The sequence below is a fragment of the Netta rufina genome, assembly GCF_964035555.1.
Source record: "Netta rufina genome assembly, chromosome: 2".
In the NCBI taxonomy this organism is placed as follows: domain Eukaryota; kingdom Metazoa; phylum Chordata; class Aves; order Anseriformes; family Anatidae; genus Netta; species Netta rufina.
Window position 1 is genome coordinate 150020991 of NC_140124.1, and position 17847 is coordinate 150038837.

Genomic DNA, 17847 nt, shown 5'->3' on the forward strand with positions numbered 1-17847 from the left:
CAAGAGAATGTCTCTATTTCTTGGTTGAAATACATGTAAGATTTTAAGACACTGACTTTGATTAGACATACTCACAGAACCTTTTCTTGATAAGAATCTAATTTAAAAGTATATCTGCAAATGTAGGGATTAACTTTAAATCACACTGGATAAAGAATAGCAGAGAATGAGCTGTTCAGAAATTAAATACCCATGAGCTTGATTTTACAAAAGTAATCTCTTTTGCAAAAACACCTAGAATGAGGCATATCTTGAGTGATTCTAATTCTGCAGTTTTTAAGAAGTAAAGCTGTGCTGGAGGACAGCTTTATCAGATTTAATGAATTCTCCATCAGTTCAAACAATTGAAGAGGCTTTTTTAATGTGCTCTGGATTATTATAATTCTTTTTATAATTTATAATTCTTTTAATATATATATCATAGTTTGTATTTTTACAGATACTTTTATGTTAACTTTATAAAAGTAAATAAAACAGTGCAAGAAAATGTTCTCAGGCACTGTTTTTGGATTTTGTTAAACTGATAGATTAGCCCTATGAATCATTTGGGAGAACGTACAGAGGTAAGCACACATTAGGGACCATTTCCAAGGGCAGTTTGGGTATATCCACTCTGTTTTATGGGACAAGGAAGATTAACAGACTGGAAAAAGGCTGTGTTGTGCCAATAGGCCTCCAGGCTGGAGAACAGTTTCAAATACCCTCAATCAGTTTTTCATAAAATACAAATGTGTACACTCAGATTTTGATCCTGAAGAGCATTACTTGGGATTCTGTCTTAATTCTTACTCTGTCTTAATCAGTGTTTCTTTCTAAATGCTTACTCTCGCTTTAGGAGATTGCCAACCCTTAGATTTGTATCTTTGCTTATGCTAAGAATTTCCTAGCCTTCTCTTATTGCCTCACTCCAGTTAGGATCTACAAATGCTGGTATTAATCAGCCTAATCCTCTTCAGGGGAAAATCTTTAAGCAAGTTGAACATGCAGGACCATGTCTAAGGGCAATTGTCATTGATGCTTCCTTTTGAAGTAGTAGTTCTGTTTGTCTTTATGTGAACAGAAACTGCCTGAAGTCAGCATGCTTGATATGTAGTGCCATAGAAATTGTCAATCAGAAGCACTGCAAAGAAAACACCCTGCTTTAGATGTATTTTAGTGAATGTATTGGTTGATTATTATTTTGATACAGTAGTTTCTTGATTCCTCAAGTATCATCCTCATCTAAGTCCTTGCTATGGTCTAGGTGAAGGCATTCCTGGAAGTGGTCCATGACCCAAAGTCAGTGTTGGTGCTTAGACTTCTATAACCTAAAATTTTCCTCAGTTCCTCAAGTGCAGTGTTTTTCTTCTATCAACATACTAAGTCATTTCAAGGGATTTTTATTATTTACTGATTTGTTATTCCCTTTCTTCATTTTGGTTTTATGCCTGCTCAAATACACTGAAGTAGTCAGATAACACTAGAATTGCAAAAATACCTAAGATAAACAAAATCCTATTTGTTCCTTCAACCTCTATCAACAACTACAATATAACTTGTCTATTGCTGAATATAATATTGCACATGTTCTTTAAGAATGCTAGGCAGTGTCAGATGTAGGCTTTCTTTAATCAGATTCTGCATATGGCTTATTAAATTGTTAAAGGTCATATGCTCAAGTGGATAAAAAAGCAGTTGGTATTTTGAAAGTAATTATTGTCACATCCTGCAATTGCAAGTGATATAGGGAATGGTTGAGGCAAATGTTTGCATTACCTGTTGACCATGATAAAATACAGCTAAAAGGAACATTGCCATCAGTAGTAAAGATGCCTCCTTTGTACCCAGGAAGTCTGTTCTGGAAAAATAAAATAAAATACAGTTATTGATTTGTCAGTGCTTGTTATAATCATGCAGAAATTTCATTCTGTAATTCCCTAGTACTTTTTCTTGTTCATTAAAAAGTCTTCTGCATTTGAACATTTAACTTAGAAATAATTAGTTCAAGAGGATAGGAGTGTAATTAGAGTGCTTGCTGTTTGGAAACAAATTTATTAAATAAATAAATTGTAGCCTACAGTAAGTACACAGAAGGTGATGATCTTTCTCTTTCAAATGTGATATGTAAGCTGTGTGCCAGTCATTCCACTTTCCTGGGAGCTTTATAAACAACAATGAACACAACAGCCCTTGCCATGTATAGGAGGTGGTATCTGCATAGGGAAAGGTTTAGGCTGGATCTAGTAAAGGGAAACTTCCAGAGTGTGACAGTAAAAGTCCAACAAAAGGGACTTGAGATAAGAAATGGACCCCAAGGCAGTTGCTGAAATTTAAATATACTTATATTGATTTTACTGAGACACAAAGAGGAGAGCATAGAATTCTTTGCCTATGACAGGAAATAAAGGAAATGTTTGTAGATAGTAGGGAAACAACGAAGATGAATTAAGGAAGTGTTTTCTCCTGAATAGAATCAGAGATGCTGTGTGTGGAGCAATGGAGAAAGTGTGATGAAATATGGTGAAAAGAGCCCAGAACAGTTTAAGTAGATTTCAGATACAAAGAGGAATTACAATTATGTGAAAAGATGACAAAACTGAAAAAGCAATTATCTCTACAATGTCAGGGGGTTGTAGAGAGGCATGTTTCTCAGGGGGGAAAGACATGAATGGAGAGGTTGGGGAATTGGTAGGGCCAAGTTTATAATGAAACAAAAAGGAGAGGGAACAAAATTTGGAGCTGAATGGAAACAGTCCAACCTTAAGTAATGCACAGCCCAAACCCTGAATCCATTTATGTAATTTTGAAAGAAAGATATATGATTCTTGCCAGAGGACTCCCAAGACAACTAGACAACGCAGAAAGGTGGACCTTGACAAGACTAAACCAAATAGAAACTTTCTTGGGAGTGAGGTAACTGAACTGACCTTGTCTGTCTGATGAAGAATTTAAATACTTTGAATTCAAGTGTTTTCCCATTTTGCAGTTGTATGAAATATGGCCTCCCCAGGATTCTGGAAGGACTCTGATACACTGGCTGAGGGCAGCAACCTCAAAGGTAATAGTTACAAATGCCTCTATTACTGGATATTGTAGTAATGTAGTTATAGCCCCAAATATATAAGACAGATGAGTTTTGTATTAAGTTGTAAAACCTTTTATTCAACTATTTAGTATAGCTAAGAAAACAGGGAAGCTTCTGAAAACAGGGCCTTGAACCTTGTGCTCTCTAATGTCAGAGGTGAAACTCAAGTCCTTTTCCTGAGTGTGGAGCATCTGAGCTGAGATGAGTCCAGTTCTCCTGGACTGTTGGTTGCTCTGAAGTATATTCCTGGGTGTTTTACTCTGTGGTAAAGTCCCTGTAGAGTTTTATTTCCATGTGCAATAGAAACTGTTCTGAATCTGAAGATTTTCACACAAGCATAAATTTTCTTTGCTGTGCTTAGTTAGTGGAAAAAAAAATATGATCATGACATCATCAGACAATGACCATGATATCTACTTCTAGTTAATGCTCTTGGTCAGAGTATTATTTCCTTCCTGTCATTTGTTTTATTTGCTGGGCTCTGTCATGAATATACTATGTGTTATATGATTAGATAATAAGAGCATAACTAGGATTAGAAAAAGGAATTGCATCTCAAGCCATTAGTATTTTGGTACTGTAGGAAGCTAGTAAGGAAAGATATTTGTGCAAAGCCTTATTGTGTGTAAAGACATGGCTGTTGTGAGAACTACTTGCAGTGCAAATGGATGCTTTTCTATGCTTTTGCAGCTCTTCAGTTACAGGTTTTGCTGGCATGCACTTAAAAAAAGCACAAGCAGCAGTACAAACTGGTCGAGTACTACAGATTAAAGATGTATTTTTCTGAATGAGCTAAATCACTGCTACTCTAGGTTCAGAGTTATTTAACACTTGGAGAAGCTCTAGCTGCAAATCGTGGTGGATCTTCTGTCCTCCCACTGGCTCTTCAGCTCCTCTTTCTGACAGGAGAGTCTACAAAATGAGATCATCCCTGTATTCCTTATATCTTTAGCAACTGTATGCTATATTTTGAGATTTATATGGGTAAAACCCTGCCCCTAAAACATCAACTGTTTACTCTTGTTTTCTTAATTGGAGGCAAAAGTTTAAATCAGTACTTCTGGAGTATTTAGGACTAGAAACAAGTGGTATATACGCACTATAACATATTTTTGGCAACATGGATGGACTATGGGAGATTTAAGAGATAATCCCTTCTCAATATTTACTTTTCCTCATGAAATGAGTACTTAAATAAAAAGGTCTGAGAAAAAAAATCAATCACATTAGAAATCTTGCTAGATTAGTCAATGCCTCTTGTAACCAACCCTATTCTTTACTTTATGTCATCCAACATGTATATTCTCTGGTAAGACTTGACCTTTTACCTTGTTAAAAAGCAGTTCCTAAAGAAAGCTGTGAACACTTACTCTCCATTGTGGTTAAAGTTGTCATATTGCAGAAAAAGTGAAGCATAGATGGTCTCAGTCAGCAGAGAATAGATCGCAATCATGATGAGAAGTACTGCCAGTTTTAGGACAGAGTTGAGACGAAGAAAGACTGCACAAGTCACCATTGCCAGCACACCAGTGAAGACAAAATACTGAAGAGAAAACAGCAGTCAATTACTTTTAGTGCTTAGTGATTATACATTCACTTCGTTGATATTTGCATAAATGATCCAGTGACCAGAAGTATCAAAAACTATTGGTCTCGAATTTGGTGCTCTTGTAAGTCTTAGCGTACAGGTTACTATAGAAACAAAGCGCTCATATAGAATGTTTAATTAAAACTTCTCTTGTTTTGCATGACACCTCCATATTAGCAGAAATCCTCTTTTGCACCTTTGTTGCATTTTCGTAGTATTAGAATGGAAAGGGCATCCTGTATAATGAAAAGAAGAAAGTGAGAAATGCTCTATGTAATAGCTGGCTAATGAAAAGTCAACAGTGGGAATCACTTCTATTCCTTTGGTTCTAAACTTCCACAGGAGTCACATTAATTAGGACAGGAGAATCATATTCCTGCTTTATCCTTTTCCCATGCTACCTGAAGAGAGGATAAAACCATAGGTTTGGGTGTTTATTACAATCATTTTCTAATGATTTCAGACTTCATTTTCTAATCTCATCATTGTCTCATTTTTCTCAAAGATCAGTCATCTGTTAAATGCAAACCATGAAACTATAGAAAAACAATCATGGCCATAAGCTATTCAGATTTGAAATAGCAACATAAACACACATGGTCCACATGTAGCTTAAATTAACTCCTATCATACAGGCTTAGGAGAGACTGCAGCATTCAGTTTTCTGACTGCACTTTTTTCTTTAGTATAGTTCCTCTGGGAAAGTGTGCACCTCTGCAATTTGTGGTAATATCATGACACTGCCATATGTTGCATATGACATTCTAAGCAACATGCACATGACCAATCCATTGAATTTGCTATCAGATTGCTCATCACAGAGAGGAAATTTTTGTTTGTTTCAAATGGAAATTTAAAATAACTTTTTTTTTTTTTTTTAAATTGTGTTTATTTATTTATTGATAAAAAATATTAGTCTCTTCCATTAGCTTCCTATGAATTAAGCAGTATGTTTTATTGAGTTGGTGCATTGGATCATTGCTGGATGTGTTTTCAATTATTTTTAAATACACAAGAGAGGCAGCAAAAGTTAAAAATTTGGGCAAATGAGATTCTGCTGCTTACAGAAAGGAAGCTGGAGGACTTAGTTTGGTAAAGCATTTAATAATGACTTGTCACTGATTTCATGCATGAACAAGGATATTACTAGCCAGAGAGGGTTTCCATTTTTCTTAATGACTTTTATTGAAAAAAAAAAAATCTTTTGTTGTACTAAAATGCAGGTCTTGTCACATCTCAGTGTCTCATGTCTACTCACATTTCAGCTGTCTGCTGAATGCTGTCTGCATATATACAGGCTGAACAGCAAGGACAATAAAAATCTTTATATCCTAAGATTTTTAGGTTGAGATTCTGGTTGTAATGTTCTATTAGGCCATAAGATTGATTCATTCTGTAACCCATTTCTACTTCTTCTGCCAGTCTATTGATAGATGACAAAGTTCATCTTCACAGTCCTATTAAGGCACCTGACTCCACCACCACTATTTTAGTGGTCATAGATTTTAGTTAGTAGTCGCCATATAACTGCTGTAGAGCTGTGCCTCAGATTCAAAAGTATCCTCAGAAATACCTCAGGATAGGAACAGATGTCTGCAAAAGATGCAGATGAACTGTTGAACGTCTGGTTCTTCAGGGGCACTGGTTTGTCAAAATCACACCATAGCTGTGAATAAAGGAAAGAAGGAAAAAAATAAATAAATCAGGGCTACATTGTGTGCTAGTGACTACGTGCTTGTGTGGCTGTCTGGCTGGGTTCAAGGGTGGAACTGGTTGACCTGCTCCTCTCCATACTAGCTTCCTAACTGTCATCAAGGGCTAAATGGACAGCATGAAGACAGAAAAGTGGGAATTAAAAGGAAAGGGGAAAGCTATTCACACTACAGGCATTTAGCATCTGGGTAGCCTTCCTATTCAATCCTATTCCTAAAGGTGAAAGATGAGCTCCTCCAGGAGTTTCAGAAGACTGACATTGGACTCTTAAGAACTATCAAGTGACAATGTCTATATTTTACTATGAATTATAGACAACATAATTATATTGTGAGCATAAAATCAAACTGTATGTGTACACTTGCTTGAAGACAGGTTTTTCCTGCCATGTTGTTATGGATGGAGTTATCCTTGTAGGAGTGGGAAAAAAGCCCATGACATCATCCATGTGTCAAAGAATAACATGGTCCCAGAATTGTAAGTGAGACATCTAGAATGTAAGGGAATGAAAAATGGTTCATGATACAATGTTTTTGAGAATACTATCTAGGAGAATTTCAGAAAATACAACATTTTACTGTTATGACCCGCATTATTTTAATAGTATTTCAGACTGGCTGTATTAAATATAAATACGACATCAGTGTTGAATCGTAATATATCATGGTCTTAGAACATAGGAAAAAAATATCATGAATGTTTTCATGCTTTGACAGTCAAAGCAGATGGAGTTTCCCATCACATATATTAATCCAATCTGGATGTTTATACTAGGTCATTTCATCAACCTGGTATGTACAAACTAGTTCCCTTGTCCCTCTTTCTAACAGTTAGATAGTTTGTTTAATGAAGCCCAATTGATTAACATTAAATTGTAATTAATTTTGAGCTTGGAACTCTCTTGTTTATTCTTTCAGCAACTCAGCCATCTCTGAAGTGCAGCAACATTTTCTAGGTTTTCTGTACAGTCTTGCATGACAACGGATAAAGATAACTTCTGCAAACTCATGAGGTGTATAGCACCTCTCTACAAGGCAGAGTGCCATCTCTGGGTGCCTCTAAATAATATTCAGGATAATAATCTTTTTTTTTTTTTTTTTTTTTTTTTTTTTTTCCTAATGTTTTAATGATAAGAATGTAGTTGATATAGAGAATCATATATGCCCATCTGATGAAAACAAAAAATTTTGTTAGAATGTATCTGAGCCTTACTTCCCTCCAGCTGGCTGAATCTGAACTCAGTGTATGCGCATAGCTGCAAGGCTGACCTTGCATTACCTACTCTTAAGTCCACATTGGTCCCTACAGTGTTGCAGTCCACCATATGGAAACAAGTGGTTGCTTCATAGAAATCACCTGTTTAGTGGTGTGCAGGAAGTAGATAAAGTATTATTAAGGCAGGTTTCATTTTCATATAAATTAATTATATATTGTATAAATGCTATGGTTTCTTGTAGAGGTCAGGTCCCAGTGCCTCAAATCACTACAATTCTGAATATAAGACAATAAATGTAACTACTTCTTGCCTTATAGAAGCCCACTGGCATAAGAGTAAAACCAATTACATTTCTTAAGACTATTTTCGGATTAGCCATCACACATGATTACAGTGGTCACAATCTTCAAAAATAATCCGCAACAAACCATGAAGAAAATCTTGTTATCATAATATCGATAGAAATTTGGGTTTGGTTGCCTTGTTCCAAGAGCAGGATTCATTATACCAAAATCTTTCCTGACAGATATTTGTCAAACACGGTTTAAAAACCTCTACATGATACAACACACCTTAGTGATCTATACTATAATGTAGCACTGTCCTTATCTTTAGGAAGTTTTCAGCCCTATTGAACTTCCTGTCATCGACCGTATTTGTATTTTCTCAGTGGTGACATTCTTCTTTCTCCAAATGACTCCTATCAGTGACAGTGTGGTATCACGAATAAACCAAGACACATGTTCAGTTCTAGCATATTGGTAACCTGTACTGTTATAGTTGCTATTATTTCTATTGTCATTAAATGCTTTCTTGGTCTAATCTTAAGGTAATAAATATCTATGAAGAACAAAGTTCAGATGAAAAAGCACAGCTGCATCCATACCCAAAAGGTTCCTTAGAAGAAGGAGGTGTGATAAAAATGTTATTTTTTAATCTATCAGTGAGATATTTACTGTCTTCTTGACTCAGGTTTCAATACCTGCCAGGTTGTCTGATACTATTATCTGCCTAATTCATGCAAAGCTGTCTCTTATTTCTAATGACATTTGGATAATCAGGGCTTTATTGTATTTGCACCTGTGTTACTCCTTTACATGGTAAAAATGGCATGTCAGCCAGGCTGACAGTATTCAGTTAGCAATAATTTTATCCAAGCACAGTTGTGAAACAAAATTTGGTATATGCCTTTTCTCACAGATATGCTGATAAAATTTGGTCTAGATTTGTTATACCTGGGACTTAGTGGAGACATGTACTTTAGGAGACCAGTCAGACCATATTCCTAGTGTGGATAGTTGTCCTGGTTTCAGTTAGGACAGAGTTAATTTTCTTCCTAGTAGCTGGTAGAATGCTATGTTTTGGCTTAGGATGAGAAGAGTGCTGATAATGACCCGATGTTTTAATTGCTGCAGAGCAGTGCTTACACCAAGCCAAGGATGTCTCAGCTTCTTGCTCTGTCCTGACAACGGGCAGGCTGGGGGTGCAGCAAGAGCTGGGAGGGGACAGACCCAGGACAGCTGACCCAAACTAGCCAAAGGGGTATTCCATCCCATCTGATGTCATGCTAAACAATATATAGGGGTGGCTAGCTGGGGGAGGGGGACTGGACTGCTCGGGGTTAGGCTGGGCATCGGTCAGTGGGTGGTGAGCAATTGCATTCTGCATCACTTGTTTGTACATATTATTATTAGTAGTACTATTATCATCATTGTTGTTATTATTATTATTGTTATTATTATTAATTTTATTATTATTTTCCTGTCTTAATAAACTGTCTTTATCTCAACTCATGGGCTTTACTTTCCCATTTCTCTCCCCTATCCCAGAGAGGGAGGGGGGAGGGTGAGCGAACAGCTGTGTGGTGTTTAGCTGCTGGCTGGGTTAAACCATGACAATAGTGGAGAGAGGAAAATATCTTTATTGGGACCAGTATGATTAAAAGACATCTTTGGGGATACTGGGGATACCTGTTTTTCTGCACTGACTATAAAGGAAGCTGAGAGTGACCATGACCATATCTTGATACTTCAGCTAAAGTGAATCTGGACTGAAAGGAGTTGTTAAAACCCCTTTAGGCTTTTAAACTTTTCTCCTATGCTGAGGTTACTGGCCCAACTTCACCTGCTCTATCCTTTCCCTATAGGTATTTTCTGGTTTTGTTCACTCTTCTCATTTTTTAGTAATCTAATTAATAGAACTGTGAGATGAGGAATTTAATACCTATAAGCACTATGGACTAACAGTCTTTAAGAAAGTATATCAGAATGTCAGAAAACTGTGAATCATTCTCAAACCGTGGATATATTGAACAGAAAATGGCAGAAGGGTTTTAAAAATAGATGATCCTTATGAAGGAGAAATAATTGCATATTTCAGAAAAACATAGTTTAAACAACAGTCTGAATTTCCTGAAGCTGTGGTACTTTGCCTTTTATATTTAAATTATATCTGGCTTATAAACACATTAGTTAGCAAGTCCTTTAGCAAGCTTAATAATTCATAAATCATATTTTCCTGTATAATAGACCTTGGTTCCCTATGAAGCTTACAATATTTATGATGGCTCCAAGAAAATTAATCAGAATAGATGCAAATATAATGACATTCCTGGCCAAGTAAGTCTCATTAATCCAGCAGCAAGTTTTCCGGAGCATTAAGGGTAAACATTTGTAATCCTCTGCTGTGGTGATTAGCACAAGAGCGGAGTGCAGCATAATCAGAATAGAAAATTGAATGACCATTGGTATCACCCTGGGAAGAAAAATAAGAAAACCCAACATTAAACCACATCACAATACCACTGCTAATAAAAATAAATGTGCAAACAGTTAGCTTCAGGAAAAATCAGTTTTCATAAATCTGAGACAATTACTCCAGGAAAAAAAGAAAAAAAAAAAAAAAGAGAGAGAGAGAGAGAGGCAGAGACATGTTCCATAGATCTGTTACTGTTTCACTTGTTTTCTTGTTGAGAAACTGCTGTTGAAGAAATAAGCCAGGGAAATTGCTGCCATTGCCTCTGTCTGTCTATCTAGGGTCCACCTGTGTATGAAATGCTTCCCTACCCCAGTAGGCTAGTTTTCTGTGGGCAGTTTGGAAGAGTGATATTTTGTATACTGCACAACACAGGTGTCTTAAAATTATACTATATTTTCGGTCTCAAACTATAAACTCAGAAATGACCATTAAAACAATGTAGCCTGATTTCTGGCATGTCAGAATATGGTAATTACAGAAATGCAAGATTTTCCTAATTTTAATTAATAGTGGGTCAACTGTGGTTAAGAATGTCATCGATTTCAAAACAAACGAACAAACTGATCTACTGTTTTCATGAAAGACATTCAAAAGATAAATCAGATGAAAATATGCTCTGAGGTCCAAACATTTTAAAATAAAACATGTCCTTTGGCATACTCTAAAAACTTCATTTGTGTGAATGTGATCCTTATCCAAGTATTGTTAAATGTGTACATTGAATAGACAATTAAATTCCTTTGAGTAAACCATTAAAACCAGAATTTCTTCTCATCAATCTTTCATTATATTTTTCTAAATTTGTTCCTTTTTTCTTGCTTAAATCTGGGACATGAAGTCAATCAAGTAACTGACATGCCTGAGAAATGCGGTAAATTGTTTTAATTCACTGAGAACAAAGCACTCAGCATTTCATAAATCAAGTTTATTGTCCCTGTTTTTGCCAGTTATTGTCCTTTCAGATCTCTTTTCCCAAAGATTTTTATTTCAATTAAACCTATGCAAATTAAAAGTAACTCCACTGCTCCACTCTGGAATGTTCAACAGAACATTCCGGAGAGACTTCTGCAATTCCAGGTGTCTAAGTGTAGGTGAGATGTACATAGGTGAGATGTACTCTGTTTCTTAAACCCTCTGTAACAGTAAGTTTTATCTTCAGATTCAGATTTGACTACACATCCACTATTCCTCATCTTGTTGAGTAAGGTATAACACTACCCCTATGCTTGGGCCTTATTGCAAGACAAATTTAAGGGTGCAGTGAAAATATCACTACAGCTTTTCTATCCTAGTTTGTCAGTATGTTTAGATCAGCCATATCCACTCCCTGAATCCAAGTAGGCTATATTTCAACTTACCTGGAATTGTCCTCAATTTCAGGCTATTCAGATTTGGATTTAGCAGAGCAAATTCTGAACTGGATCTAAGCTATGGCTTATATGTGTAGGAGTCCAGAAAAAAATAATAGCTTAATAGATAATAAAGAGAAAAGGTGTTATATACATAAGATTATAGTGTTTTTGTTTTGTTTATTTGTTTGTTTGTTTGTTTGTTTTTTGTAGTACCAAATTACAAAACATTTTGAAATAATATATGAAAAATACCAAAATGGAAGCTCTGTTCCCTAATGAACTGAAATAAAATGGTTTACACATTAATGTCCCTTGAGCTTCCATGTAGTAATATTAGTTTTGAAACTCTTCTCATGATGTACTAGCAGTACACAATGTTATCTTACATTTGTTTCAGCATTTCACTCTTACAAGTCTTTGCAAAAGTTTGTATGTGATGAACACAGAACACAGTGAAGCTTCCCAGAAATGTTCCATTCCTTCGGCAAGCTTATTCAGAATTTTGAAGGAAAGAACAATGTAGCCAGAGAAAACAAATTGTATTTGGGAAGAGAGAATAATGAAGAAAAAAAGACTGGAACAGAAACCACAGATTTCATCCTGTAGAACTGAAAGTTTCGTCACAAGAATCTCAAGATTCACTGAAAGTCCCAGTGACACCAAGCAGGCTATGTGACAATGCTTTGAGAACAGCTTCTGTCTGTGAAAATACACAGAAGGCCACTGATGGTTACTGTAAGAGCAAAATATGTTCATGGATACACTCAGGATATTCTTATGAATGGAGTACAGGAAAAAGGAGATATGTGTGAAATCAACAGTCCTGGAGATAGAAGCCTTTTCTTCATGGAACTGATAGTTCATGGACACAAAATATTCTAGTTTTTCTCTCACTACTATATAGAGAGGTAAGAAATAGTACAGTTTCCATGAAAGAAGACTATACTGTGAAACAAACAAACAAACAAAAACAACATTAATATGTTTAAGAGACAGCAATGTAGTCAAGGAAGAGACAATAAAACCAGGAAAAAGCTGCACAATAGTCATGGAGAACTACAAGAGAGTCAAGAGAGCTCATTAAGAGAGCTATGTAGTTTAGGATATTCATCTCACTGCATAGCGGTCTCATATTTATTCAGCTGAAAGGCACCTTGAGGTCCACTGACTGACTTGTTCTCCAGTGGTTATATTTTGAACCTAGGGCATGGACTCTGGGTTTCAAAAGTTATGTGAAATAAACTCTTTTGGCTTCCTACACTACTACAATATTTTGCAGTAGCTAAATGACTGAGATCCTTTTTGGAACTGAGAGTTTCTATTAATGACTCAGATGTGGATAGACAGCCTATTCATGCATATGTGTCCAATACAGCAGACCTAAGGTGACCCAGCTTTAAATGAAACCAAAATAAAGCTTTCAAAAAGATTGAGGTCAAGACTCAAGATGTCAAAGCTGAGGACACAAAACATGAGTTCTTATTTTGGACTGTCACACTACACATTTAAGACCAAATGTTATTGTATTATGGTACAATACAGGGAGCAGCTAGGGACCTAAGACTGGGATATCAATCCAAAATGCAACGCTACCTGCCTAGGCACCTGAGAAACCATGGCTTTGTATTTGTTTATAATAAATATGTAGGGAACAAGAATTCTTCTGTTGTAGCTATTCTGTTAGATATTGATGTGTTTGTCTTATCCAAGTCTGCTTATGATAAAAACAAAACTAAACTGTGCACGCCTAAGAAGTCCCAGAGAATCAGCCCAGTATCTGTGTAAAGATTATATTGGCAGCATGCTGATAGGATCAAGTGCAGCCAAAGATATAACAGAGGTTATAAGAAAAGGAACAAGACATAATATGTTTCTGTCTAAGAACTTCTCTCAGAAGTGCATGGGATAGATCCCCTTTTCATTGAAGAAGCAATTTAAGGACAAGCGATTTTTATTTTTTTTTTCCAGGGGTCCCCTAATGTCAGTTTGAAATGAGCTTTTTGCCTTTCCTCTTCCTTTCACAGTCGTAAATCAAGAGTTGTGGAGCCAGAAGGAAAATTTATGTAAGACAAAGGATGCAGATGTTTTAAATGAATAACTTGAAAACTGTTTTGCTCCCCTCAGAAGAATAACCCAGTGAAAAACTGTCAGAAATAAGAGTAGCACAGAAGTCTGCTCTAGTATGACCTGTTACCCATGTGAGCATATAGAAAGTTTATTGCAGGAGAAGAATCAAACTCCCAAGCCTTTCAGATGTAAAAGATGAATCACTGCAAAGTTGGCAATGTAACTTAATGGCTTCATAGAAGATAATTACAATAGAAATATGGCATTAATTTATGTCACTTAGAGTAATGACCCAATGTTTCAAAGCATGAAAGCTACAGCAAAGCTTCTTAAATTCTGTGAGGTACCTATCCTGTCAGGGGAAAGTATGAATGAATCCAGTATTTATCACGCAGGAGACATATATAAACTGAAATAAAATTCTGCAACTCCCCTACATAGTAGTAATAATAACAGAAAGATAAGTTAACTTTTATATTAAGTAAAGTTAGTCTTTGTTCTTTTTGAAATTGCTTGGTGAAGTGCTGGATAAGGCCCTGGGCCTCCATGATCTACTGTGTGGCATCTCTGCCCATGGCAGGGGGTTGGAACTAGATGATCTTTAAGGTCAAATAGGTTCCTATCAACTACATAACCTAAACCTGCTACAATGCTAAAAATCATTCTACCAACAATCATACTCCTCCCAACAGCCCTCCTATCCCCACCAAAATTCCTGTGGACTAACACTACTATTTACAGCTTACTGATCGCTGCCCTCAGCCTCCAATGGCTGATCCCAACCTACTACCCCCATAAATTCCTGTCCCATTGAACAGGAATCGACCAAATCTCCTCCCCCCTCCTAGTGCTATCCTGCTGACTACTCCCACTTATAATTATAGCAAGCCAAAATCACCTCCAACAAGAACCCCTGTCATGAAAGCGAACCTTCATTTCAACCCTAATCATAGTCCAACCATTTATCCTCCTAGCCTTCTCCACCACAGAACTAGCACTATTTTACATTGCATTCGAGGCCACACTTATCCCAACGCTAATTCTAATCACACGATGGGGCAACCAACCCGAACGCCTCAGCGCTGGCGCCTACCTGCTATTTTATACACTAGTAAGCTCACTACCCCTTCTAATCACGATCATACACCTATACGTAAAAATCGGCGCCCTACACCTACCAACCCTAGAACTAACCCACCCAACCCTGTCCACCTCATGAACAAGCATCCTCTATGGTCTAGCACTACTCATAGCATTTATAGTAAAAGCCCCGCTATACGGCCTACATCTTTGACTGCCAAAAGCCCACATAGAAGACCCCATCGCAGGCTCAATGCTCCTTGCTGCCCTCCTATTAAAACTAGGGGGCTAAAACAATTCTGTGATTCTATGATTACCTTCTTTAGCACACACACAGACCTAGGCAACCTACATGGGAAATTCTCTGAAGACCCTTAGTAAGATATACTTTATGATGATTTAAATAATGTTTCTTTTACCATGTTTCCAGAAATTCCCAAAAGACTCAGCTTAGCAAAATATTCAAACGCACTTAAACAAATACATAATTCCATCCCTGCACAACAAAGCACCAAATCATAAATTGAAAAGCTCTAAAATATGTTGATAGGGTAAGTTACCATGAGGGGTGTGAATTATACAGTTTGTTAGTTTTACCGTGTAAATGATATCCATGCTGTGCTCCTATGGTACTTCTCTGATATCTACTAGAAGTATAAACATAAGTGTTTAAGATTGTCTGAATCCAAATCCATTCATGTGCTTGTTCATGTGCTTATACTCATAAGTGGAATTGGTTTTTGAAGAGAAATTTTAGAAATCTGAACTTATCTGAACTTATTTCCTCATTCAATACATTTAAATAAATCTTCTTTCTCAAATCCCCTCATCCTTTTTCTTTTTTTTTTTTTTTTTCCCCACTTTGCTCAGCTTTTGAACACTCCTCATTTAACAGTTATGTTTTATTAAGACTGAAAACTGAAACATGTTTCTGAAGTAAAGTATCAGAACTTGAAAAAATGAAGACCAAAATTTTCCTTCTTAAATCTTTACAGTGGTCTTCTGAAAGGACATCAGAACTGCCACGAAGTACCTGTGTACTTGCTCAGATCCTCTTTCTCAAAGGGATAATGGTAGTTAGTCTTTCCTCTAAATATCTTCCCAGGTTCTATTAACCAATTTCTGAGGTGATCCTGGGGCCAAGGTTCCACAATTTTGTTCAAAAACCTCTGCTTATCTTATCTTGTAGGAAATAATATAGGAAATATCTAAAGTTTTTATTTATTTATTTATTTATTTATTTGTGTTTTTTCTTTTTCTTTTTTTTTCATTTATTATTTTTGCAGCCTGTTTAATATTCAGTGACAAAAAGGTCCAAAGAATTTGTGAAATACATGGGAAAACCCAAATTACTGTGCAATATGGGAAATCAGAATGAGAGACAGCTGCAGGCATTGAAGCTATGTGACTCCTTCTCCTCTTATTCCAATAGCACTAGATACCGTCATGAGAATTAACAGAGATGAATTTGTACAGATAGAAAAAATGTCATGTATTTTTGCTGGTATAGTAGTGATTGATATAGCAGCAGAAATAATTTCAGAAAACAGGTTCCATTAATAAGATCCATAAATCTTGTGCATACTGAGAAAAAGCAAAAATAACAGCTACCAGAAGTGAAAAATTTTGAATGTGCATTGGGAGAAAGACTAGCCAAGCAAACAAACTTTCTTCTATTAGAGCAATATAGCACATAAGGAGCAGTGCAAGGTCAGACATTACTCTGTGTACATTCCCATCAAGGAACAACTATGGAATACATGGTATACCACTGCTGCAGAATGCAATTGCCAACCTGCATCCAATCACTGTTTTGTTATTCTGTGACATAAACATGGTGAACAAGTCCTTCTAAACATGATCCAAGATATATTGCTGGATGATTGTAACATAAGTTTGTTATTTCACATACAAGTAGTGCATTTTCAGTGTCATTCTCCAGGAAGCCATAAACTAATGTTCATCTGAGTGGTAGAAACCACCTGACAATTATGCTCATCTGGGCATTTCCATCTGAGCACTTTTTCAAAGACCAAATGGGATTAGTGGCTTGCTGGCTTTGCTATGATGTTAGAAAACCGACTGTACTTACATATAATCTTGTTTTGTTAAGTAGTAGGCTAAACGGCCAATTGGTGGGCTTGACTATGTTATGCATGTGAACATATAGGTCACAGCTGTGTCAGTTTCTTCACTTTGGTAGGAACTTGTTGCTTGGTCAGCCCCAGACAGAAGCAGAAGTGGGAAAAGGTCTACCAGATCATTTGCTGCTGCTACGTCTTAAGGGCAAAAGATTGCTTCCCTCAGCTGGGTAATACATATCATTAGCAACAAAGCGCAACAGTACGACTTTCTAACGTAGCATGTAAGAAACAAAACCAAAACAATCACTGATTGTCACTTTGTAAAGAACAGTTTTAAGTCTAGATCACGTTTTACTTGAACGCAGAAAGCAGCAGGCCATATCACGTCAAACTTTTGTAAGACAAAGTTCACACTTATCTCAGTGGGAGTTCTGCTTAAAAACATAATATTATAATGTCAATAGATACTACTGTCTATCACGTGAAAATGTGAAGTTTCAGAGAATGTGATACAAAAGCAAATAATAAAGAGGGGAGAGGGGGTAGGAGGAAGGGCAAAAATATTTCCAAAGAGTTTGAGGAACAAGCAGTTTATTGGCTCATTCCACATCTGCTAGCAGTGTTATCCCATTATTTCCCCAAGAGTGCCTTCAGATATACAGTAATATATTTCTATATTTACCTGGAAGAAGGAAGTAAGCTTTGGATAGTGGTGATAAACACAAGAACAATAAATGCGCACACCAAGTTTGATTTGAATACTTCATCCCGCATTTGAGAATACTGGAATAAAAAGAAAAAAATAAAATAAAGAAGAGCAAATTAGGTGTTGACCCAGTGATTTCATAAAGACTGATGCATATGTGAGGTTTGGGGGAAGAGCTAATAAATCAGTAATTCTGAATTTATTTTTTAAAATCCAAGAA

At 36.4% G+C, this 17847-nt stretch overlaps 1 protein-coding gene across 1 annotated transcript in view; it reads right to left on the reverse strand.

The window, feature by feature from the left end:
* ADCY8 (adenylate cyclase 8) overlaps window positions 1-17847 on the reverse strand; it is a gene marked incomplete at its 3' end in the record, with an annotated part of 122755 nt that overhangs the window by 17731 nt on the left and 87177 nt on the right. The window contains exons 9-13 of the mRNA XM_084281797.1: window positions 17604-17704; window positions 10134-10335; window positions 6226-6318; window positions 4435-4607; window positions 1756-1837 (exon numbers count right to left, since the gene is read on the reverse strand). Of these exons, the coding sequence (XP_084137923.1) occupies window positions 1756-1837; window positions 4435-4607; window positions 6226-6318; window positions 10134-10335; window positions 17604-17704 (651 nt within the window). The remainder of the gene's footprint in view (window positions 1-1755; window positions 1838-4434; window positions 4608-6225; window positions 6319-10133; window positions 10336-17603; window positions 17705-17847) is intronic.